At 41.9% G+C, this 25,298-nt stretch overlaps 1 protein-coding gene and 1 pseudogene across 1 annotated transcript in view; one reads left to right on the forward strand and one right to left on the reverse strand.

Moving 5' to 3' along the window:
* Positions 1–15,429, reverse strand: part of FGF2 (fibroblast growth factor 2) — a 70,247-nt gene extending 54,818 nt beyond the window's left edge. Inside the window, exon 1 of the mRNA XM_012473014.3 lies at positions 15,252–15,429. Coding sequence (XP_012328437.3) covers positions 15,252–15,429 — 178 coding nt within the window. The remainder of the gene's footprint in view (positions 1–15,251) is intronic.
* A 2,550-nt stretch (positions 15,430–17,979) lies between these two features.
* LOC135277750 (small ribosomal subunit protein uS19-like) lies at positions 17,980–18,424 on the forward strand (annotated as a pseudogene).
* Positions 18,425–25,298: the final 6,874 nt, after the last annotated feature.

Genomic DNA, 25,298 nt, shown 5'->3' on the forward strand with positions numbered 1-25,298 from the left:
CTATTAAAATAGTTTTAGATTATTATAATACATCTATATAACATTTATTTATTTTTCTTTTAGAGGGAAAGCATAATTCCAGTTTATTAAAAGTGGTATTAAATCACTAATAAATACATTTTTAAATAAGATATCAGCCTGGAAATAACAATTCCTGTCCAAAGGTTGAGGAATATGCATAAAAGCCATAGGCAATACTATACAGTTTCTGACATAAAGTGTCAAGAAATTAGTATTAAATGTAATCATGTGGGATAGCAGAAAGGCCATGACTAAGGAGTGTACACTCCTCATGAAAAATATGGCTTAAGCCGGGGTCAGCACACTTTCTGGGGTAAAAGGCCAGAGAGTAAATATTTTCCACCTTGAGGGGTATCTGCCATTGTAGTGTGAAAGTGGCCACAATGTTTAAACAAGTGAGGGTGGCTGTGTGCCAATAAAACTTATTTATAAAACAGGCTGTTGGACCCTGACCTAAGAATACTAAACATGAAAAACTCTAGACTCTCCTGAAGAAAATACACATTTTTACGGAAGGTTGCTATGAGAAATTCGGTTGAATATTCCATGGAAATTAACACGAAGACTATGTATATATTACTACTCTCCCACTGTAGCACACTAGTTACTACTTATGCTGTTATCTTCTTTTTCTGTAGTCTCAAGCCTCTTAGAATTTTTTTCAGAGATCTGTATCAAGCTTACTACTTACCTAGAGTTTCCAGAAAATACCTGTATCCCACTTTATATCCATGACAACCACACATCTGCTGGTAACTTTCCTATGTTTTCTGATTTTTACAGACTTGCAACATCTGTAAGTTCTGGAGCAATTGCGTACCAGGGGACTGACCTCTTTCAAGTCTGTGATGTTTTTCTTTTTTTAAGTACAATTTTCATTTTATTTTTTTTTCCAGAGGATAGTTTTTCTTCATTCTTTAAGGACTCAGCTCCTTACCTGGGCTTTAGTGGAGGTCATGGGTCAGCACCCACAGGTCTAAATAGGGATCAGGGTATTTGGTCCATGCTGGCTTCACAAGATCAATTCCTGACTTCCTTGCTGTGAATGGCACAACTCACACAGTAATACAGCTTCACATACAACTTGGGAAGCACAGAGGCATTAAAGACACTTGCTTTGGAAATGTACCCGATAACTGCAGCCTCTACTATGTTTCAAATGATGACTTCTTGATAGCCTTGTCCTTGGTCATGCATCGGGCATAGTTCCGGCCACACATAGGCTGCACGTGGCTATGGCCTTTTTTGGCATGATCATTATTCCTTCTTTTCTTTGGCGTTTTGGAAGCAAGGGCTCATGAGAGCCTAAAATGTTTTTCTGAGGAGTAACATCATCAGAGTTCCTCTTCAGGAAAGAACAATGTCCAACTGCTGAACAACTAGACAGAGTAATCAAGTCACTCTGGCAAAGAATAACATCCTTTATTATGGGCTACTGTGGGCCAAATTGTGTTCCCCCAAACTCATGAAGCTCTAATTGCAGTATCTCTGCATGTGATTGTGTTTGCACATGGGGCCTCTAAAGATGTGATTACATTAACATGAAGCCTTTAGGGTGAGCCCCCATCCAATCTGACTGAGGTCTTTATAAGAAGAGGAAATCTGGACATACAAAGAGACAACAGAGACACAAGCACAGTGGAAAGATCTTGTGAAGAGGCAGCTAGAGAGTGGCCATCAACAAGCCAAGGAAAGGGGCCTTGGAAGAAACTAAACCTGCCAACACCTGATCTTGGACTTCCCGCCTCCAGAACTACAAGAAGATAAATTTCTATTGTTCGAGCCACTCAGACTGTGGTAGATTTGTTATGGCAGCCTTAGTAAACGAATACAGATGAGATCAATTAGATGGCAGTTCCAATAGTCAGGGTTAGAACTAGACCAGCTGCAGCAAGATTGCAGAGACCAGCACAAGCGTGAATGCGCTGCAGAACTGAAACTGAGAAGAGAAGTGGGGAGTGGGGAAAACGACATAGTAGAAATTCACTCAAGACCTGGGCCTGGTTGGCAAGGAAGATGGTGATACCACTTGAAAATACAAGAGAGTCAAAAAAGGAAGGAGTTTAATTTTTAGATACTTTTCTGGATGTGTCTTGCTACATGCTTTCTCGATATTTCTTTATCTATCTATCTTGGTCTTTATTCCGTCACATAGTAGACACTCAGAAAATTATTGATTAATGGATAATCTCACTCAATGAAGAAAATTAAATAAGACAGACCCACGTCCATCTGTTTTTTTTTTTTTTTGGTTGTTTTAAAATCTTACACCATGTGTCCTTAAATACTGAACAATTCTTTTTTTGAAAGAGCCTAACTATACTTTGAAAACGTCTTTTTAATTACCTTTATGACAGTGGACCCATAAGACTTATATAATGTCATATTTTTACTGTACCATTTCAATGTTTAGATATGCTTAAATACACAAATATCACTGTGTTATATAATCATGTGCCACTTAACTATGGGGATACCTTCTGAGAAATGCATCCTTAGGTAATTTCATTATTGTGTGAACATCATACTGTGTACTTACACAATCCTAGATGATGGTATAGTTTATTGCTCCCAGGCTGCAAACCTGTACAGCACATTACTGTACTGAATACTGTAGGCAACTGTAACACAGTGGTATTTGTGTTACCTAAACATATAAAAGGTACTGTTAAAATATGGTATTATAAATCTTACAGGACCACCATCATATATGAGGTCTGCAATTGACCAAAACATCATGATACAGTGCACGACTGTACAGTATTCATTCTTAATTACATCCTACTCTGTTTTTGTATATGCCACTCATAAATCTTAAGAAGCCCTTAAATATAGGCCAGGTGTGGTGGCTCATGCCTCTAATCCCAGCACTTTGGGAGGCCCAGGTGGGTCTATCACCTGAGGTCAGGAATTTGAGACCAGCCTGGCAAACATGGTGAAACTACATCTCTACTAAAAATACAAAATTTAGCTGGGCATGGTGGCACACACCTGTAGTCTCAGATACTCGGGAGGCTGAGGCAGGAGAACTGCTTGAGCCCGGGAAGTGGAGGCTTCAGTGAGCCAAGACTGCACCACTGCACTCCAGCCTGGGCAACAGAGTGAGACTCTGTCTCAAAAAACAAAAAAAGCAAACAAAAAAAGAAGCTTTTAAATATGAATTGTCTCCTACTAAATCATGACAGAAGTCTTTCTCAAACAAAGCAGAGTGGAACAGACAAAGGGGCAGAAGAATAGATGGCACAGACCTTAACTTTGCTGGACATGGCAAAGTCTCCAGAAGAGTTTAAATTCTTTGCTTAAATGCATAATTACCAGTTGTCATGGACAAAGAGACTATTTTTTGAAAAGCCAATAGGAAAAAACTATTTTCTTATTTGTAAAATGAAGATGATGATACCTGCTTTATAAGTTTATATTTAAGATTAAACAGATACTATCTGTAAAGCTGGCATACAGCATGTTCTCAAAAACGTCACTCACTCATTCAATGTAAATATCAAGGTCCTAGGAATACAGTACAGTGGTAAAGGCCAAACAACTGGCCCTTCCTCTACCACAGAGGAGAGGGACTCTGCCTAGTCACCATGGCAGTCTCCCTAGTTGTGTGGACAGAGCTGGACAGATCCCATGAATACATCAGAGCTTTCATACCACCCTCCAAAAAATCATCTATGCCTCACTTTTCTCACCCTTTAACAGCTGAGGGTTTCTCTGTAATGCGTTATTTTTCAATCCAACACCTTCTATGTCTTCTTTAGATATTACTATACTACACAAAAACAGTTAACAAAATTATCTTCCCAAACTCACTTCAATTATACGCCCATTACTAAGTAGAGTTTAGAGTAATGTAGATATATATAAATATGTAAGGAGAACTAAAACTTAGAAAGATATTCAAAATAGATTTCTCTTTTCACTTAGGTTTTTTTTTAAATAAATGCCTTACCCCAAAGAAGATAAGGAAATAAGGTTAATAAGTCTTACATCTAAAGGTAAAATATGACTCAGAGAAAAGCTTACATGAGAAGTAACATGCAAAATGCAAGATGATATCATCCCAGAATCAGAATTTCCAAAATCAAAGGGACCTTTTTCTCTTGAGTCCCCATCCAATTCAAGTAGTCATCCAGCCAGTGAGTAAATGACACCTCTCCCCAACACACAAACACACACACCCCATCTCCAAATGAGCCAACACTAGAAATAGCTATAAGAAGAAAGGTCAAATGACACTTGGTAGAATTAAAAAAAAAATCTGGGCAAGAAAAGTAACACAATTAATAGAAAAAGTAAGAACACATAAAGAAGACATGCAGTAGTATTGGATTAAAAGATATATATCAGGCAGTAGAAAGACAATTTTCATTTCTAATTCAAAAACCAAGTGTTTATCAAGTGATATGGTTCAAAAAGTACTTCTTTAAATGGAAACATTATTTGACCCTTTTACTGTCTTCCATTTACTATTTATGTAATAGCCACCTAAAAACCTATGAATTGTCTATTTGCAAAATGATTCAACTTAGAAAGGAGCAGAATGAGACTGGTCATTCAGTAATTTCTCCCACCCACCCTTGCAGACATCACATCACAAAGACTGTGACTCACTTTGTCACACAATTTCTATCCTCTTAAGAGTTTTTCAGATTGTTGTGATGAGTACTGGCTCATAAATCTGAATAAATTTTCATAAGAAACTATCCGTGCCATTTCATCACAGCCCAAAATACTAACAATGATACCAGACGGTCCCCAATCCTAGCTTGTACAATGATTCACTGGTTTTAGACTTGAGTAAGGGAGAGACACAATGATGTAAGGATTAAAGTGTCTGAATCAAGTTTGAATTCCCAGGTCTGCGTTCCTTAATTAGAGTACTATAACTAGTTCTGGAACTAGTTTTTCCAAAAGAAAAAGTGATCCAACAAGTGACTATGTGTTCCCTTTATTGCTTCCCTTGAATAATGTTAAAGGTGTTTGCAGAAAAGAACTATAGTACTGCTGCATTTAACTTACCATTTTATATGCCTCATACTATAGTATTTATACTTAAAGTTCTTGCCCATTCAAAAAATAAAGAGTGAACCTTTTATGGGACTCAGACTGGTCACTCAGTCAGCAATGAAGCCAAAACGACCCTGGGATGAGTAAATTCAGCCTCAGACCCTCAGGACAGAGAAGAGTAAAGAACTTAAAGGTGTTTGCAGAAAAGAACTATAGTACTGCTGCATTTAACTTACCATTTTATATGCCTCATACTATAGTATTTATACTTAAAGTTCTTGCCCATTCAAAAAATAAAGAGTGAACCTTTTATGGGACTCAGACTGGTCACTCAGTCAGCAATGAAGCCAAAACGACCCTGGGATGAGTAAATTCAGCCTCAGACCCTCAGGACAGAGAAGAGTAAAGAACTACTGGTAATGTTGTCTGGATTTCTTAAACACAAAAATTCCTTACCAGCTAGGCATTTCCAGTAAAACTGGAGGACATGAAATTAAAATACAACAAGCTATTACAGAATTTTTAGATACACAGAAAAGGAAAGATGGATACAGGATGATATAAAAGAAATAAGGCCCAAGGCATGACTGGAACTGGGTTAAGAGGATAGACAGGACATTTCAACTTAAGGAAAACTGCCTGGTTAAAGGCTAAGACAACAAGGAAGGCAGGAGACGAGACGTGAAGGGAAGGTCAGAAAGGAAGTTAAGAGACTTGTCTAATTTATTGGGCACATTTTCAATTTAACAAACATTCTTTGAGTGGCCACTATGTGTGAGGATGGATGCAGCAAATGGGATCCAGGGCTTGCCTACAAAGAGTTCACAGTCCCAGTGCAGAGCCAGACACATAAACCACTAACTATTACAGAAAGCATGAAGTTCTGTGTTCAGACTATGTACCAAGTACTATGGGAAAACAGTAAAAACCATTAATTTTCCCTGGGAAGGTAGAGGAAAGTTTCACAAAGAAGTCTGTTGGGCTGGATCTTAAAACATTTTTCCAGAGAAAGATGAGTATGGAAGTGTAACCGGGTCGTGCGACGGGATGGTGCTCAGCTCCCGCCTCTATGTGATGTGCCCGAGGTACTTGGTGTCTCTTTGTCCCAAGAATGGGGAAGGGGCCCTGGCTGCGCGGTGAGCTTATAGTTCATGTAAATATCAGACCCAAAGAGTTTAGCAGAAAGCGATGTATTAGGCAGAGAGAGAGAGAGAGAGAGAGAGGAGAGAGAGAGAGAGAGAAGAGAGAGAGAGAGAGAGGGGAGAGAGAGAGAGAGAGAGAGAGAAAGAAAGAGTGCTCAATCCGAAGGGTACATCCGCACAGGTAGAGAGGGAAAGACAGCTCCCACGTTGTTGTGGGAGGGGATCCCAGACAGGGAAATCCGCGCAGGTAAGGGGCAGTGAAGTTTTAACTTTGAAGTTATTCCCGCCCCATTCATGTTTTTATCCAATGAGAGAAGTTCTTTCAAACTTCCTCTGGAGTGACTGATCTTCGACTCTGATACTGGAGTGGCTGCCCGGCCCAGACCAGAGGCCATTCCTCCCAGAGCTTTTCGCAGTCTTTTTTAAACAAAGGAGCACATCTGGAATTTTACCTAGCCTACAGCCAGAAAGTTAGACAAAGAACTCTAGGTTCCCCGATGGGGAGGTGGATGGAGGCATGGCGCTGGGAAGCTGTTGCCTTTGAAACCACGCCCCTTGTGGACTCGGTTTTTCTTAACAGTCCCTCAGTAGTTGTGAAAGAAAAATTGATAAGAAAAAGGATTTTTCAAAAACAAGAATCACATGAAGAAAGGCCAATCATTGTGACAGTACTCATTATGACACATTACAGAGACTACAGTTGAGGCAGAGAGAGCTGTACCATCAAGAGGATATGGATGGTAAACAGTAAGAAATAAGATTGAGCAGGTGGGTCATGTTTAAGAAGGAAAGCCAGGTAGGTCTGGTTAGTGCTTAAAATTGAAGGAGAGTAGAGGTCATTAAATCAAGAGTCAGGGCAAGGAGAATCACTAAGGCTGGGAAACATGTTAGAGAGACATATACGGGAAGAAGTAGAGAAAGGCATCAAAAACAATTCCATGGTGTCTAGCTTTGGAGACAATAATTCACTACAAGCAGAAATTCAGGAGGAAAGGGTGCTAATTTGAGAAAATGGTGTTAAGTCCTGCTTTCTGTATGTTAAGTTGAAGCTATGGCAGTGTGTCTGTCCTCCAAGCAGTGGGAAATTGAGATAGGAAATCAAGACAGAGACAATAAATGATCTGCTGAAGGGGTACAAGTACAAAGAAAGAAGAGTAGAAGGCTAAAAACAGAACCTCAGGGAACACAAAACACAAAGGAAAGAAAAAAAAGAAGAAAGTGGAAAAAAAGACAGTTGGATGAGCGAAACTATAACCATCTAAGGGTTCTTCCTGCCCACTGAACAAGACCACAGCATTGCCGTAAAGAAAGAGTTTAATAAACACAAGGCTAGCAAAGCCATGTAGGGGATGGAGTTAGTACTCAAATCAATCTCATCCACAGCTCACAGGATAGGAGTTTTTCAAAAGCAGTTTGGGGGAAGGGGTGAAGATTGCTATGCAATAGGTGCTTACTGCCAATTTGTTGGGCTGAAGATGAAATCATCGGGGGGTTGAAGCTGCCCTCTTGAGCTGAACCATTCCTGGGTGGGGCCACAGGAGTGGTTTAGCAGGTCCAGCTGGAGCCACGGGTGTCAGACACACAAAAAACCTGAAAAGATAGCTCAAGAGGCCAATCATCAATAGTGGTGTTATCTGCAGGAATGGCTTGCAATCTATTAATATGTCTACACCTTAGCACAACTCAAATTCCTGTCCTCCTCCAAGCCTGAGGGCCTTTCATTAGCTTTACAAAGGCGGCTGAGTTTTGGGGAAGGCCTATGATCTTTTAAACTATCTTCCAAAGTTATCTGGGCCTAAGCCTAGAAATAATTAAGGCAGCTTGAAAGGCAAGAAGAGGAGAGTGGGTTAGATCAGATCTCTGGCAGTGTCATAATTTTCTCAGATATAATTTTTCAAAGGCAGTTTCGAAAGGAGAACCAGGTTGATGTGATGTAATAGAAGCCAAGGAATTGTCAAGAGGTCAGAGGCCGACAATACTGCCACATCAGAGTAGCATGAGAAATTGGAAAAGGCCACATGATTAAACTGGAAGACTACTGGTGCTCTCAGAGGAATGATTTAAGTGGAAAACTGAGGGCAGAATCCAGAGTTTAAAAGAGTTCAAAAAAAGAAAAGGAGATGAAGTAGAAGAAAGTACTGGATTCCAGGATATTATTCACAAAAGAAAATAAGAATGAAAAGCAATGCACAGCATACCTGAGAAAGTTTTATGTCACATAGTCAGACAGCCAAGCGTAAAGGGGTCCCCAGAGAACCTCCAACTGGCCTGCACAAAATGGGGTGGAACCACATAAGTTCACGCTCTTTGCAGGGGGGTAGACTGGCCTCTCCTGTTCGGGGTGGTAACCTGGGAATCAATCTGTGAGATGGGGGCCTGTTAACATGAACCCCCACTTGCTTTGCCGTGTTGTTTTTCCTTTTACTTTCTGCCCAATAAATTCCATAACCCCTCGCCCTCCAAAGTATCTGAGAGCCTTATCTTTCCTGGGCGTGTGACAAGAACCGGGATTTTCCTACAATAGAACATGATAAAAATCTTAAATGCTTTTAAAGAAATCAGAATTCCCAATAAAAGTTCTAAACATTTTTTCCCAAAAAATGATTCATCTTTCTCTAGATTATTATAAGAAAAACTAACAGCCAGTCTCCAAGATTCCCAAATGTTTCCCAAACATAACTTTGCTATATATAATTATCATCATTTAAAGATTGACCAAGTATCTAAACATACATGTCATGACACCAAGAGAACTATAAACTTTGACCAAGCTTTATATAACACATGGCTGTATAAAGAGTAGTTATAATCTTTGCACTGCATAAATAGTAGTTATTTCACAACGACACAGAGAATGTTTTCCTCATCAGCTGACATTTAGTGAGCACTCTCTGAGTAAAAGGTACTGAGCTTTTCATGATGTTTATTTATATAAAGAAGTCATGGTTCCTACTGTAAGGTGCCAGCATCTTCTCAAAGTGCCTAAATTGTGAAGAAAATAATCTGTTCACAGAATGCGGCCAGATCATTACTATTGTATACAAATTTCATTTAAAAAAACAATTTTTTCTTGGCTGAGTTATTGTTTAATTACAAGTTTTCATTATACATTAATGTATAGCTTAATTATAAATTAAACCAGGATCATTCCTTTCAATTGTTCAATTATATCTGGAACATACACTTCATATTCACATAGCTTCTCTTCAATTTTTAAATCTCCAAAATACCTTGAAAATGTGTGAACTTTCATTTAATTCTATTGGATAATTTATCGTAGAGGTTAAGTTAATTTGTGGAAGTCAATGAAACACAAATACACACACACATCCATTCATTAGAGATTTCTGTAAATGAATAAGTATCAAGGATACATGGGTCAAGTCAAAAGTCACCTTGTGCAGGAAGAGTGACATAAGACAGCTGGGATGAGACGTAAACACTGAATACTGGCGGTCTGTTGCCTCTAGGCCCTTCCAATTTCTTCAAACTGAAAATATTCTGAAGGGGTTCAGAATGAGACTGGTCTGGCTTCTAAGAACCACAGTCTGTGGCTCAAAGGGTGAGCTCCTCTGGAAGTTACCACTTTTCTTTTCATCCTCTCCTAAATTCCTGTGGCTATACATAACCTAGCCTAGAAGGCCTCCTTGGCTGTCATTATTAAAGGGAGAAAAGAGAAAGCAAGAGCTGACAGAACAGTGGATACAAAAAGGAAACACTTGAAATCACAGTGTGATTTTCTAATGATCTAGCTAAAACTCTACATTGATAATCATGATTCCAAATTATTTTGCAAACAATCAAGCATTAACTATTTATTGAGCACTGACAATACACAAATTAAGTACTAGACCAGATCCTAATTTCAGAGCACAGAAAATGACAAGCTCAAAAATAAAACCGAACAAACACATTTGTTTGGACAGAATATCCTGATGAGGTTAAGATTTGTGCCCCAGGCTGGGCTGGGTGGCTCATGCCTGTAATTCCAACACTTTGGGAGGCCGAGGAGGGTGAATCACCTGAGGTCAGGAGTTCTAGACCAGCCTGGCAATCATGGTGAAACCCCATCTCTACTAAAAATACAAAAATTAGCTGGGTACGGTGGCGGATGCCTGTAATCCCAGCTGAAGCAAAAGAATTGCTTGAACCCAGGAAGCAGAGGTTGTAGTGAGGCAAGATTGTGCCACTTGCACTCCAGTCTGGGTGACAGAGTGAGACTCTCTCTCAAAAAAAAAAAAAAAAAGATTTGTGCCCCAAAGATGCAAATTTGCCTTGCTCCATTTCATGGTAATAGACTTTTACCCCATGCCAGCTTTCTTACAGATGTGTACTACAGGACAAAGGGGCCCAAGCAGGGTATTTGGAATATCAACAAACACTAGAATTGGAAAAACAAGAAAGACCCCAGCACATGTGTAATTACCATCTTATACACACATCTCATGGTTTTAAAATAGTAGTTCCAATAACGTGAGACCTTAAATTGTTTTTTTCGACATCACTGATGAGTTCTCAGAATCAGTGTGTACATGAAGAAACTTAGTTTTATGCTTACAATATTTAAATAACGATTCTTGTTTTGTTCATTACATCTGTAACATTTTATTTTCTAATTGAACTTTGAAATCATGGCCTTCCACATAAAATGGCATCATAAATCAAAATGAGAATACTTAGAACCCAATTGTTACACCATTGTCAAAGTCTAATTACATAATGGTCATTTTATAAACAAATGAAAGCCCTCAGGGCATGTCATGAGGGGATATTGCCTTTTCTAGGCTGAAGTCACTTGGCATCAAACTCATCTTAAAAGGCTCCTAAGCTGGGGTAATATCTATGACTCATGAATTGTCCTTTCATTGCTGTACTGATTACATGATTTCCAGAATTAAATGAACTATTAGCTTCTGACTTCGTTTGTTTACAGCACGCAATATTTATTAGAGTAAGTATCATGTTCATTAAGTAAAATTCATGGTATCCACTTGCCAGATACTACCAAAGAGAGGTGGTGGGAGAGAATCTAGTACATATATTATTAAATCAATGTTCCATTTACCCCAAAGGCAGCAGTGAAGAGATGGAAAGTTGGCTTTATCCAATACCCCAGGAAATCAACCTGAGGCACCCGTAAACTAGTAAAAACTCCCCAAAGGGGCTTCTATCTCACTACCCTGAAATGGAGGAAGCCTAACCAAAGTGGGGTCCAGCAGGACACGCTCTACGGTGGAATGGAAGACCGCACTGAGGCTGAGGGATGGCAGGAAGAGAAGGCCAGGTGGTAAGAAGCTCGTTCAGGATAACAAAAGAGGAAATCGACAGGTGAACTTGGGTAATTAATTACTTTTCTGAGCTTCAGTGTCCTCTTCTATAAAAAGAGATGGGTGAACCAGAAGGTCTGAAGCCTCCCTTTGAATTTCATGAGTCCATGTTTTTATGCTTGGGCTTGCATGGAACACACGCAATAGCAAAGAGCCCAGGGGTCAGGCACACCCATGAGCCACCCCGGCTCCACACTGGAGTGGCAGGTCCCTCTGCCTTTCCAAGTCTCAGTGTCCTCTGAAGTCTGGAAGCAAAGAAGTGTGGCAGACAGGCAGTCACCTCCTGGGAGAAGCCCAAGGGTAGATCTAGCACTTCTAACTACGTTTTTTTTCCCTAAGAGCACCTGGAATAAATTGAACACTAAGTGTACATAAGCAGCATACATTTCACTCTCTATACCACATGTTGTACGTGCTGCTTGGGATAAAGTGTTCTCTCTTCTCAATGTTTTTACATGGCTTGCTACTTTAGAGTATATACTTAATGTCATCCATTCCCACCGCATGGAAAGAGGCCTGCCAAAAGTTAAAGATGCCAAAAGGAAGGCGGGAATACAGCGCACATGCTGGAGAAGGAGAAACTCTATAATCACTTTTAACATCTTGTTTTTATCAAGACTCTCACGTCAAATGAAGATTATTCCAGGACGAGAAAAATGCCAAAAAATGGGCCCTTCTGAGTAAAAATTCAGAATGCCCGGGGAAAGCACAGCTGACCTTCAGCAACACTGAAAAATTGGAAGCATTTGTGTTCTGTCATCTTCTCCTACCTCTCCGTTTAGAAAGTTTTCCTCTTTCCTACCTCACAGCTCCCCACCTTGCCTCCTCTTCCCCTGCACCTCTCCAGGGCCTCATCACTTATATCACAGTCTTCAAAGCATCCCTCCCCAAACTCCAGTCTTTCTGGTCAGCTTTTGAGGAAGAAATTGCACTCACAATTGAATGCATACTAAATGTTAAAATCTGATAATGGCTGAACTTGGCCTTTCAAAAGTTACCCGCAGTTTAGAAAACATGGGCAGAAAGTGTTATGCCAAAAAAATTTCCAATGACAGATTTTCAGGTCAATGGGACAAAACAGTTTGAGGAATGAGACCACAGATTCCTTCAACTTTTCAAACAGGTCTAGAAATCTGAGCCATAATGTAGTGGGAAACGGTGGCTACTACTAACTTTTCTCCATGTTTGCTGGTCGGTTTGTTTTGTTTTGGGGTGTCTCCTCCTGGTTTGGTCAACTATCAGTATACATTCAACATGTGAGAAAGTAATATACCTGTGCTTCAATTTATGTTGGGCTATGTAGAAATGGATGAAATTTGTCATTTTTAGTTTTGTATTCTTGTCAGTCTATTGTCTGGTACAGGTATCCTTTCTTTTTTTTTTTTTTTTTTTTAAAAAAAAGAGTAGTCTCTTTGGGGACTTGGGAAGAAAGGGTGGGAAGTTGGGGAGGGATAAGACTACAAACTGGGTTCATTGTATACTGCTCAGGTGACTGCTGCACCAAAATCTCACAATCACCACTAAAGAACTTACTCATGTAACCAATTACCACCTGTTCCCCAAAACCCTACAGAAATAAAAAGGTATTTTTTTTTAATTGGTAGTCTCTACAAGTCTGGATGGGTTATTCTACTTTTCCCTTTTAACATCTTGTCCTTAGCTAGTTATAAAGTTGGCAGAGTTCTCAACGTCAGCACTAATAACATTTGGGGTCAAAAATTGTTTTGTTGGGGATATTATCCTGTGCATTGTAGGAGTTTAGCAAAATCCCTGGTCTCTACCTGCTAGATGCCAGTAGCACCCTTCCAGGTTAGGGTAATCAAAACTGTCTCCAGGCACTGTCAAATGTCCCCTGGGAGGCAAAATCACTTGAGAACCACAGAGTTAAAGTAAGATTACACAAATGAAAACCCAGCTCACAATTAGGAAGAAAAACTTAACGGCTGCTCTTAAAAGGGTAGTAATGTGGTATGTAATTCAAAATTATGTCCATTGGCTAGCCTCTATATAGTCTTATTCTAAGAAGAATCGGTATCAAAATCTTCAAGAAAAAAAGGATTCAGCAACTAACAGAGTTTGAAAACAAGAGTATTAGGGGAAGCCCCAAATATTACTTAATCTAGAGAATTCCTCTGTCCTCTGGTCATAATACATGCTTTTTAGTTAATAGTTTGTGATACTAGAAAATAACAAAACTAATGGGGACACAGAGCACTTTGCCCTCCTCAGCTGAAATGGCCTAGCAGACAGCTACAGAACAAATTTCAATCACAAAGATAATTTTGTGAAACAGATACTCAAGTTACCAGAATAGAGAAATAGTACAAACCCATGTAATAGGTTGCAAGCATCTTTTACGGGATAAAGTGATTTAATTTTTAAATTATGGCAGGCCTGAAAAAAAATTAGACTCGCCTTTCTTGCTGGTTGCTATTTTGGAAGCAATAAAGACACAGCTCATATAAAACTGTATTTCTTCTGCCAATTCACGTTTGGTTGTAAATTTTCTCCTCTTCCCTCCTCCCGGCTCTTGACATCCCGTTAGCATCCCAAGACAAAGGCAGAACTACAGGGGAGTGGCGCTCGGACCCCTGTGGGTCTTTTCTCAGGCAGAGAGACAATCAGATTCTCCACCTGGAACCCATAAAGGAAGGAACGCCAGAACACACAGCTTTTAAAACATATCTTTACCTACACTTACAGAAGGGGACAAGTTAAAATATATTCTAGTCCTCTTTCTCTCACTTCAAATTCCATCAGTGTTATAAATTGGCTCATCTTACGCCCCTTTCTTCTTTCCTTTAGATCAGTGGCTCTCAACATCCCCGGGGAACATGTTAGAAATGCAAATCTTCAGCCCCTACTCCAGACTTAGGGAGTCCCCTAAAGTCCAGGAACCCCTGATTTAGGCCAGTGTTCTTTCTAGAATCATAAATACTGTTTCTCAGAGAAAGCAAAACTGCAATTCTCATTTCATCCTCAAACCTGCTGCAAGGTAGGTATTAGCCCCACGTTAGGGATGAGGAAACCGGCTCTGGGGTTAACGCGTTGGCCCAAGGTCTCAAAGCTAGTCACTGCAGGTGGAAGATTAAAGTGTTTGCACTTCTTTTCACTACTGAAACAAATCTGTCGCAAGTTATTAACAACATCTGGATCTCTTGCTGTTTGGTTGGTTGGGTTTTGTTTTTGCTCTTTCAGCTTTCGTCAATTCGGAAAAATATAAAACTGAGTGGGTGAGAGGGGTGTGCCACATGCCCCGGTTCTTCCCGAGTCGGAATTTAAGGGCAGGATTCTGGAAAAGTGTTTTTCCAGTAAAGACCGTTTTGTTCTGCTGCGGTCCATCCTGTCTTTGAGGGAAATACACTCTGTCCCCCCGCAGCAGACACACAAGCGGCCAGAGCTGCACGGCGGGGCCGCGGGCATCCCCGACGCGACAGGTTGTCTGCGGGAAGGGAGCCCGTCCGCGAGGGCCCGGCGCGCCGCGGCTCCGGGCCGGGGAGACTGGTTTACAGGGCAAACTGGAACACCCCAAAGCCCTGGGGACGCCCGGGGGACGGCCGGGCCTACGCCGCAGCTCGGGAAGGAGGGGGCGAGTGGTGAACCCGAAACCTCCGAGGGCCGCGCGGCCAGAAACCACACGGACCGCTAGGGTCGCAGTGAAGATCCGGGAGGAGCGCGCAGGCTGGAGGGGAGACAGCGGGCGAGGACCCGGGAAATGGAAATGGGGCGGGGAGAACGGGCCGGCACTCACTGTGAGGGTCGCTCTTCTCCCGGACCCCGTCCACTCGGCCGTCGGGGTGGATTCGCAGGAAGAAGCCCCCGTTTTTGCAGTACAGCCGCTTGGGGTCTTTGAAGTGGCCGGGCGGGAAGGCGCCGCTGCCGCCGTCCTCGGGCAGGGCGGGCAGCGTGGTGATGCTCCCGGCTGCCATGGTCCCTCCGGGACCCTGCCGGGGACCCCGAGCCGCTGGAGCCGAGCGGGGAGCCGCCGCCCCCCGGCCCCGGCCCCGGCCTCCGACCCGCTCCAGGGCACGGCCCCGGCCCCGGCCCCCCAGCCTCCCGCCCGGCAGTGCGCGGCCGCGCCCGCGCCCGCGGGCCCCCAGCCTCGCGCCGCTTGGCCAATCTTCTGTCCGCCGGCCCCTGGTGCGCGGCGAGCCGGCGGCCCGAAAGCTGGGGTTCAGGGAAGGGTGTCTCCGCGGCCGGCGCCTGGGGAGAGCCGCCTAGCAAACTGCAGCACCTGGGATCCCGTTGCAAACGCGGGCACCGCGTCCGCTGATCTGGCACCCGCCGGGCTGAGGCGTCACATCTTCTACATCTCCACCCCCGACACCCACCAGCCACCCGCGCCCCCGGCTCTCCTCCCTCCTGCGCGCCGCCCCCCTACTCGCTTGGGGTTTTCTGGGGCCGGCCTCTTGAGTCCGGCCCTTCGGCCACAACACGCAAGCGCGACATCTGTCCCGGGGAGAGCCGGGTGGGGGAGGGGCGGGGGGCGCGCCGGAGGCCGCGGCAGGACCCCAGCAGTCCCGGGGCTCCACGGTCCCTTGTCCCCCAGAAGTCACCCCCGCCCAACCCCGCACCACCCAAACTACGTTTAGGCTTTCTCTACATTGCGGGGCTTTTGCTGCGCAACCAGCCGTGACTCAACTTTTAAAAGTTTAAATGCAACTTTCTCCCCCATTTTTTCCCTAGCTATCGTTTCAAAACGGGGAAGCCGTTTCCACCCCAAAGTAGAGAAGTCGGAAACCAGGGAAGATTCTGTGTCAGAACAGGCTTTGAAAATCTCTAAATCACCAAAAGACAAGGGGTACATGTGGGGCATGAACTGTTTAAAAATAAAGGACAGAGGCTAAAGTCGTCTACTAACAAAAGGAAAGAAAGAGGCCAGAGAAGGGAAGCAGATTGGGTTGCTAAGAGGAAAAGGTTTTCTTTACTGACCTAACTTGAATTAGACAACACAGAAAGATGAGGATGAGGCTCAAATCCTTATCGCGATAGAAGCGCATTAATGTCTTAACTCGGAGCTGGCATTTGCCCTTGCTAAAGGGTTAACACATTTCTTGGAGACAGAGTTAATTTCTGTAAATCCCAAATGTAAAATTGAAGTTAATTGCATTTTGGTAATTTTTAGTAGGATACAGCAGGTGCTACAGATGATTAGCAAAGTTGCTAATCATCTGTAGCACCTGCTGTATCCTACTGAAAATTACTGCGTCTCACACAGTGAGGGAGGTAAGATGGGTAGCATGAGTAACACAAATACCAGTAGAAAGTAACTAGACCATAGAATAGTAACGCTATGTGCTGTGACATTTCAGACATGGGGTAACTCAGCTGGTGAGGCAGGAGATTTAGGGAAGCTTCTAGAAGGAGTGGCAAGTGCCTCCTTGTAGAAACATTAGGTTTCAAAAGGTCATGCATAAGTGCATTTTTCTCAAATCTCCAAGAGGGCTTTAACTCCAGCTTCATTTCTAGAATGCTAAATATAGGAGTGTGAGTAAATTCTCTGAAGCTTTAAAACCAGGCATACTCTTCTTTCTTCTTGCAGCTAGTGTATGTTCTATAGAGAAGGAAAAAAATTTTTTCCTCATTCATTACTAGGTTTATGGCTGAAGCCCCTGTAACAACAGACACATTAACAAGAGAAAAACATACTAATTTGTTTATATAACTTTTACACAAAACAGGAGCCTTCAGAAATGAAGACCCAAAGTTAATAGAGAAACTCGTGTATTTTTAAGGCTAGGATTGATAAAGAAGTGGAAGTCATAGAGAAGTATGATTGGACAAATGTCTATGATCTAATGGTAATAAACTGGGGAGACTTACTTGGAAAGGCCTATTTGTTCAGATTCTTCTCCCTGTACCTGTGTCTTCAGAGATAAGGATACCCCTTTTCTCCAGGTATAGGGAAGGCACTTCTGGAATGAAAGTCTCATGAGCCTGCCTCAGAAGAGAAGATCTGGGGAAAGTGAAAGTAACCCTCTTGCTTCTGCTGTTTTCTCAAGTGCCAAGGTACCATTATTTTGGGGTAGCATGTCCTGAACCCCATCAGTTCTCTAACATCTCTCTCCAAAATGGATTAGTTTCATCTTCACTGAAAATCCATCTGTTGAGACAAAAATCACTCCCTCCAGATGATCTCTCTAGGTGCTACAGTGGTGCCGAGTATTCCCTAGAATGATTGAACTCTGGCTTCAACTCTGTGTCACAGAAACCTGAGGATTCCCAGAGCACGGGGATAAAATCTAAGTCATGATATTTTTTAACAACGGTATCCAGAAGCTTGGGGAGCAGCTACAAGTAGCAAAATAATTTACATTCTCTACAATTCAAACAAATAATCTAATTTTCAAATGGGAGAAAGATTTGAACGGATACTTCGCCAAAGAAAATATGCAAATAGCCAACAAGTACATGACAAGGGGCTCAACATCCTTAGTCATTGGAGAAATACAAATCAGCTTTTCTGAGGATCCGGCAAGATGGCAGAGGTAGAGCAGAAGAAGCAGCGGACCTTCTGCAAGTTCACCTACCGCAGTGTGGACCTGGACCAGCTGCTGGACAATGTCCTACGAAGCAGCTGATGCAGCTGTACAGTGAACGCCAGGGGCGGCAGCAGACCCCGGGCCTGTGGCCGAAGCAGCACTCGCTGCTGAAGCGCCTGCGCAAGGCCACGAAGCCCCCCCGCCCACCACCCCCATGAAGAAGCCGGAAGTAATGACGCACCTGCAGACATGATTATCCTGCCCGAGATGGTGGGCATCATGGTGGGCGCCTAGAACTGCAAGACCTCCAAGTAGATGGAGATCAAGACACAGATTACCGGCCACTACCTGGGCGAGTTCTCCATCACCTACACGCCCGTGAAGCACTGCCGGCCCGGCCATCGGGGCCACCCACTCCTCCCGCTTCATCCCCCTCAAGTAGTAGCTCAGCTAATAAAGGCACACATATCTCCAAAAAAAAAAAGGATAGAGAGAAATACAAAAATACAAATCAAAGCAACAATGAGATACCACTTTACACCCACTAGGCTAGCTGTAATTAAGAAATAACAACAACAAAAAACAAGTGTTGAAGATGTGGTAAACATGGAACCCTCAGACATAGCTGGTGGGAAGGTAAAATGGTGTAGTCAACATAAAAAACAGTCTGACAGTTACTCCAAAATTAAAGTCACCAGACAAGGCAGCAATTCCACTCCTAGGTATGTAGCCAAGAAAACTGGAAACATGCAGTCACATTAAAACATGTTTTCACGGGCCGGGCGCTGTGGCTCACGCCTGTAATCCCAGCACTTTGGGAGGCCGAGGTGGGTGGATCACGAGGTCAAGAAATCGAGACCATCCTGGTCAACATAGTGAAACCCCGTCTCTACTAAAAATACAAAAAATTAGCTGGGCATGGTGGCGTGTGCCTGTAATCCCAGCTACTCAGGAGGCTGAGGCAGGAGAATTGTCTGAACCCAGGAGGCGGAGGTTGCGGTCAGCCGAGATCGCGCCATTGCACTCCAGCCTGGGTAACAAGAGCGAAACTCCGTTTAAAAAAAAAAAAAAATGTTTTCACATGAAAACATGTACATAAATGTTCATAGCAGCTTTATTCGTAATAACCAAAAAGTGGAAACAAGCCAAATGTCCATCAATTGATGAACGGGTAAATCAAATGTGGAAGATCCATAAAATGAAATGTTATTTGGCAATAAAAAGAAATGAATTACTGATATATGCTACAACGTGGATGAAGCTTGAAAACATTATGCTTAGTGGAAGAAGCCAGGCAGAGAAGGCCACGTGTCGTATGATTCCATTTATATGAGATCCCTAGGATAGGCAAATCCATAGAAACAGAGAGCAGCTTAGTGGCTGCCAGGGTTGAAGGAGAGGGAAATCGGGAGTTACTGCTAATGAGTATGAGATTTCCTTTCGGAGCTAGAAAAGAGTTCTGGAATTAGATAGTGGTGATGGTTCTTACACAACTTTGTGAATATAGTGAAAACCATTGAATTGTACACTTTAAAATGGTGAATTTCATGATATGTGAATTGTATCTTTAAAAAAGAGAAAAATAATAGCTGTCAAAATGAAAATGAGTTTTTTTCCTCCCATAAAGTTGGAGGGGGGGAAAAGATATTATTCAGTGCTGTTAAGTATGCGGTGAACCAGAGACCTCATCAACAGTCAGAGGGAGGCTAAATTATACAGCATTTTGGGAAGGCTGTTTAAAAAGGTACATCACATTTTGAATTTTTTATTTTTGTTTTTTTGAGACAGGGTCTCACTCTGTCACCCAAGCTGGAGTGCAATGGCACGATCATGGTTCACTGCAACCTCAACCTCCCAGGTTCAGGCGGTCCTCCTACCTCAGCCTCCCAGGTTTGCTGGGACTATAGGCACATGCCACCACATGTGGCTAATCTTTTCTATTTTTTGTAGAGACAGATTTCACCATATTGCCCAGGTTGGTCTCGAACTCCTGGGCTCACATGATCTCCCAGTCTTAGCATGCCAAAGTGCTGGGATTACAGGTATGTGTCACCACGACTGGCCCAATTTTTGAAATTTGAGTACCATTTGAACCAACAGTTTTGATGCAAGAAATTTATTCTAAAGACACGATTATAGATGCACACAAAGATTTATCAGCCTGGGTGTTCGTTATATCCTTGATTGTAAGGAGGAAAAATGAGGGATAAGCTAGGTGATTAATGTGAATAAATTGTTATATTCATTCAAAGTAGTATGTTTCAGGTAGCCAAATAAACAGTTTTGTGGAAAAACGTATAATACCATGAAAAACTGCTTACAATATTGTATATTGTTAATTAAAAGTAGGTTACAAAACTATATAATAGTATCTCATTTATTTATTATGCTTTCATATATATATTAGAATGAAAAACACTAAAGTATTTGTAGTAATATTTTAGATGGTAGAATTTTTTTATGCAAACAAGTTATTACTCACTATCATATAAACTTATCATCTAAAATTGTATCTTGTTTATTTGGTTTCTTATTATCAGTTTCCTTTCCCCAATGTAATACAAGAAAACTTAGAGCAGAGATCTTTCTGACCAGTGCATTACTGTATCCCAAGGACCTAATCGCGCTAAGTGGGGGCCTCAATAAGTTGATTTGCTTGTTTCTTTTTTGTCAAACGAAGGAATGCATTATTTTCATCACAAAAACCTGTTTTTGAAAGCTAAGTTCATCATCTACATTATGGAGGGCTGGGTATCAGTGCAGTCAATGTCTGTGGAAATCTATATCTTAACCATTTTATAATGAAAATCACATTAAACCCATTTCCTCATGAAAATCTCACAAAAATGCACAGATTACTGTTTTCTAAAACCTAGTACATCAAAAATAATCTTACTAGTTCTCCAGATCATCATTGTACCATCAGCTATGAAATAATAGAGTGAATCACTCTATTTTATCTCCACAAGAGGTAGCAAAGATTACTGTCTACTTCTTGTGCTCAGCTAACAGATTCTAATTTCACCCAACTAATTTTCTGTGCTTTATGTTGACTTTGTGTCCTTGATTTTTAAAAACAAATAATAACTCATAAAACTTCCAGAAATAGCCAAGGGTTTATGTTGCATTTGGCTATTTTATTTTTAAATATTGTATTGTCACTCTATATTGCCAAGCTACAATTATTCATTGTTATCAGAAGATGAGTGGCCTCCTGCTGTGTGTATTACCACTAGAGCTCCACCTCCTCTCAGATCAGCGATGGTATTAAATACTCACAGGAGGCTGGGCACAGTGGCTCACGTCTATAATCCCAACACTTTGGAAGACCAAGAGGCACAAATCACCTGAGATCAGGAGTTCGAGACCCGCCTGGCCAACATGGTGAAACCCTGTCTCTACTAAAAATTAGCCAGTCATAATGGCACACACCTGTAGTCACAGCTACTTGGGAGGCTAAGATGGGAGAATCGCTTGAACCCAAGAGGCAGAGTGGCCTGAGACCATGCCACTGCATTCCAGCCTGGGCAACAGAGTGAGACTCCATCGCCCCACAAAAAAAAGTACTCATAGGAGCATTAACCCTGTTGTGAACTGCACATGTGAGGGATGTAGGTTGCGCACTCCTTATGATAATCTATGCCTGATGATCTGAAGCGGAGCTGAGGCAGAGATGCTGGTGCTGGGGACTGGCTACAAATACAGATTAACATTGGCAGAGAGATTTGACTGCACAGAGACCGTAATAAATCAATCGCATGCAGACTCAAACCAAAACCCTATAAGTGAGTGGCAAGTGACAAGCTGCATCTGGTGGCAGGCTTTAAGTCTGACTCTGACACTTATTTTAGTCCATGTGTGTCCTTTCAATTATTTTATTTACTCCTTCAGTCTGCCCTCTTTCCTGCACTGCGTACTTGTCTCAGAAACAGTTTTGGTAAACCCACAAGCTTACTCTAGCCAAAATGAGTAAAAAACAAACGTCACTGGAGAGCTTCTTTGAAAAGGGGGAAAGACCCAGCAAAGTGACAGTGGAAGACTTGAAGACTGCCAACAGAAAGAACGCTGCATTTAAAAGAAAATACTGAGAGTCTTACTTAAATTACAAGCTCACTGCAACAGTTGATTCACATTCTCTGAGCCCACTTCATATAATATGTGGTGACTGGCTACCCAACGAAGCCATGAAACCTTCAAAACTGCTTGACAACATGGAAACCAAGCACCCTGCATTAAAAGACAAGCCTTCGAAGTTTTTTTTAAAAAAACAAAAAAAAAACAACAACAAAAACCCAGCATGAAGGCTGAGGCGGGTGGATCACTTGAGGTCAGGAGTTCAAGACCAGCCTGAGCAACATGGTAAACCTCGTCTCCACTAAAAATACAAAAATAAGTCAGATGTGGTGACAGGTACCTGTAATCCCAACTGCTAGGAAGGCTGAGGCAGGATAATTTCTTGAACCCAAGAGGGAGAGGTTGCAGTGAGCCCAGATGACGCCACTGCACTCCAGCCTGGGCAACAGAGCAAGACTCTGTCTCAAAAATAAAAACAGAAAAAAGAAAAGAAAACGACGTGAACATGAAGAACAGAAGCAATTTTCCAAGGCCACCACCTCATCAAATGTGTCTCCACTGAGGGCATCATTCTTAGTGGCTAACTGTATTGCTAAAGCTAAGAAGCCCTTTACTATTGGTGAAGAGTTGACCCCGCCTGCTGCTAAAGACATTTGTTGTGAACTTTTAGGAAAGGCTGCAGTTCAAAAGGTGGCACATGTTCCTTATTTGGCTAGCACCATAACTAGAGGAAATGATAAAATAACAGCTGATATTGAGGCACAATTTTAGAGAGAATTAGTGAGTCACTGTGGTACACAATCCAGGTTGATGAGTCCAGTGATGTTGGCAACAGGTGACAATGCTATGTTTTTCAGGAAGATGTGCATGAGGATACCTTGTGTGCACTTTTGTTGCCAACCAACACCACGGCTGCAGAACTATTCAAGTCTTTGAATGATTACATACCAGGAAAACTGAATTGGTCATTTTGTGCCAGCACATGCATGGATGGAGCGGCTGCCACGACTGAACAGCTTTCCGATTTCACTCCTTGGGTCAAAAATGTCATTTCTGAATGTGAGTCTACACAATATGTCATCCATACAGAAATGCTGGCTAGTCGAAAACTGTCACCTGAACTTAACAACATTTTGCAGGATGTGATTAAAATTATCAACCACATTAAAGTATATGCCTTTAACTCACATCTGTTCACACAGCTCTGTGAGGAGATGGACATAGAGCACACAAGTCTTCTCTTATACACAGAAGTGAGATGTCTTTCTAAAAGTAGATCACTGGCCAGAGTTTTTGAGTTATAAGAGCCGTTCCAGACATTTCTTTTAGAAAAAGTCACAACTGGCAGCACATTTTAGTGACACAGAATGGGTCACAAAACTTGATTACTTGTGTGACATATTCAGCCTGCTTAATGAATTCAATCTGTCACTCCAAGACAGAACTGTTCAAATTGGCAGATAAAGTAGCTGCATTCCAAGCCAGCTAGGGCCGGGCACAGTGGCTCACACCTGTAACCCCAACACTTTGGGAGGCCAACGCGGTGGATTACTTGAGGTCATGAGTTCCAGACCAGCCTGAGCAACACAGTGAAACACCATCTATACTAAAAATACAAAAATTAGCCCAGTGTGGTGGTGTGTGCCTGTAATCCCAGCTACTAGGGAGGCTGAGGCAGGAGAATTGCTTGAACCCGGGAGGGTGAGGCTGCAGTGAACCGAGATTATGCCACTGCACTCCTACCTGGGTTACACAGTGAGACTCTGTCTAAAAAAAAAAAAAAAAAAGAAGCCAAACTGGAATTATGGGGGTGAGGGCAACAAATGAACATTGGGATTTCTGACATGTATGTTGCAGACATTTTCAGAGACTTGGGCCAGGACCTTCTTTCTCCCAGTTGGTGCATGATCACTTATCTCAGATTTCAAAAGAGTTTGAGCATTACTTCCCAATCACAAAAGACCCCCAAACTGGGAAGGAAAGGATCCACCACCCATTTGTGAATAAGCCAGGTGAATTGACTTTATCCATGCTAGAAGAGGATCAACTGCTGGAGACGGTAAATGACAGTGGCCTTAAAAGTATGTTTGATGTGACTTCAACTCTCCATACTTTCTGGATTAAAGTCAAGGTGAGATATCCTGAGGTTGCCGCAAAAGCACTGAAAAGTCTGCTTCCACTTCCAACATGCCATCTTTGTGAAATGGTTTTCTGCAGTGACAGCAACCAAAATGAGATTACAGAGTAGACTGAACATAAACAACACACTTCAGGTGTCGCTGCCTCCCATCACCCCTAGATGGGACCATCTAGTTGTAGGAAAACAAGCTCAAGGTTCCCACTGGTTCTACATTATGGTGAGTTGTATAATTATTTCATTATATATTACGATGCAATAATAATTAAAATTGTGCTCTGTGTCTATCTCCTCACAGACCTGTGTGAACAGATGTGAGTTAAGGGCATATACTTTAATGTGGTTGATAATTTTAATCACATCCTGCAAAATGTTGTGTGTATATATATATATATATATAAGCCTTGAATCAGGATTCAAGAGTCAGGATGTCCCTTTAAATTAATATCAAAACAAGAACAAATGAACAATCAGATCAGAATCTCTGTTATCTGAGCACGTCACACAGAAGATAAAGAATAGCAGGGCCTTCCTGAAAAGGGCTATTTTTGCAACATATTTATTATAAATAACAATTTATTCGAATGAAATCAATGTAGGAAACACTGAGCTCCTTTGATTCGATAGCTCCTCCAATGTAGCTCTTAGAACAGTGTTGAACTAATTTAAAAAAATTAGAACATATGATAAACATAATTACTTCTAGCATCCTTCTCATTAAAAGGTAAAAATTCCCAAGTCTTTGTGGTTGCCCAGTGGCCCTCTAGGAAGCCCCAAAGATGATTTAAGAGTAAAAGACATCATGAAGTTTTCATTTTTCTGAACTTAAGTGTTGATCTTGGGAAGGCAAAATCAGTCTATGAGCTGAGACTAGTCACTTGATTATTATAGTCACATAGATCAGCAGTCCCCAGCCTTTTTGACACAAGGGACCTCCCATCAACAGTGAGAGTAACTGTTTCTTCATACTCTCTATTGCTCTAATTGTTAAACTTTTTAACTGTGTCCATCTGAGTAAAAGAAGAAGAGATCTCATTCTACGTTTAATTTGTACTTTTTTTCTCACTTTTTTTTTTTTTTTTTTGAGACACAGTCTAGTTCTGTC

Source organism: Aotus nancymaae, unplaced genomic scaffold (assembly GCF_030222135.1).
Source record: "Aotus nancymaae isolate 86718 unplaced genomic scaffold, 86718_ANA_hifiasm-v0.15.2.pri h1tg000033l, whole genome shotgun sequence".
NCBI lineage: Eukaryota > Metazoa > Chordata > Mammalia > Primates > Aotidae > Aotus > Aotus nancymaae.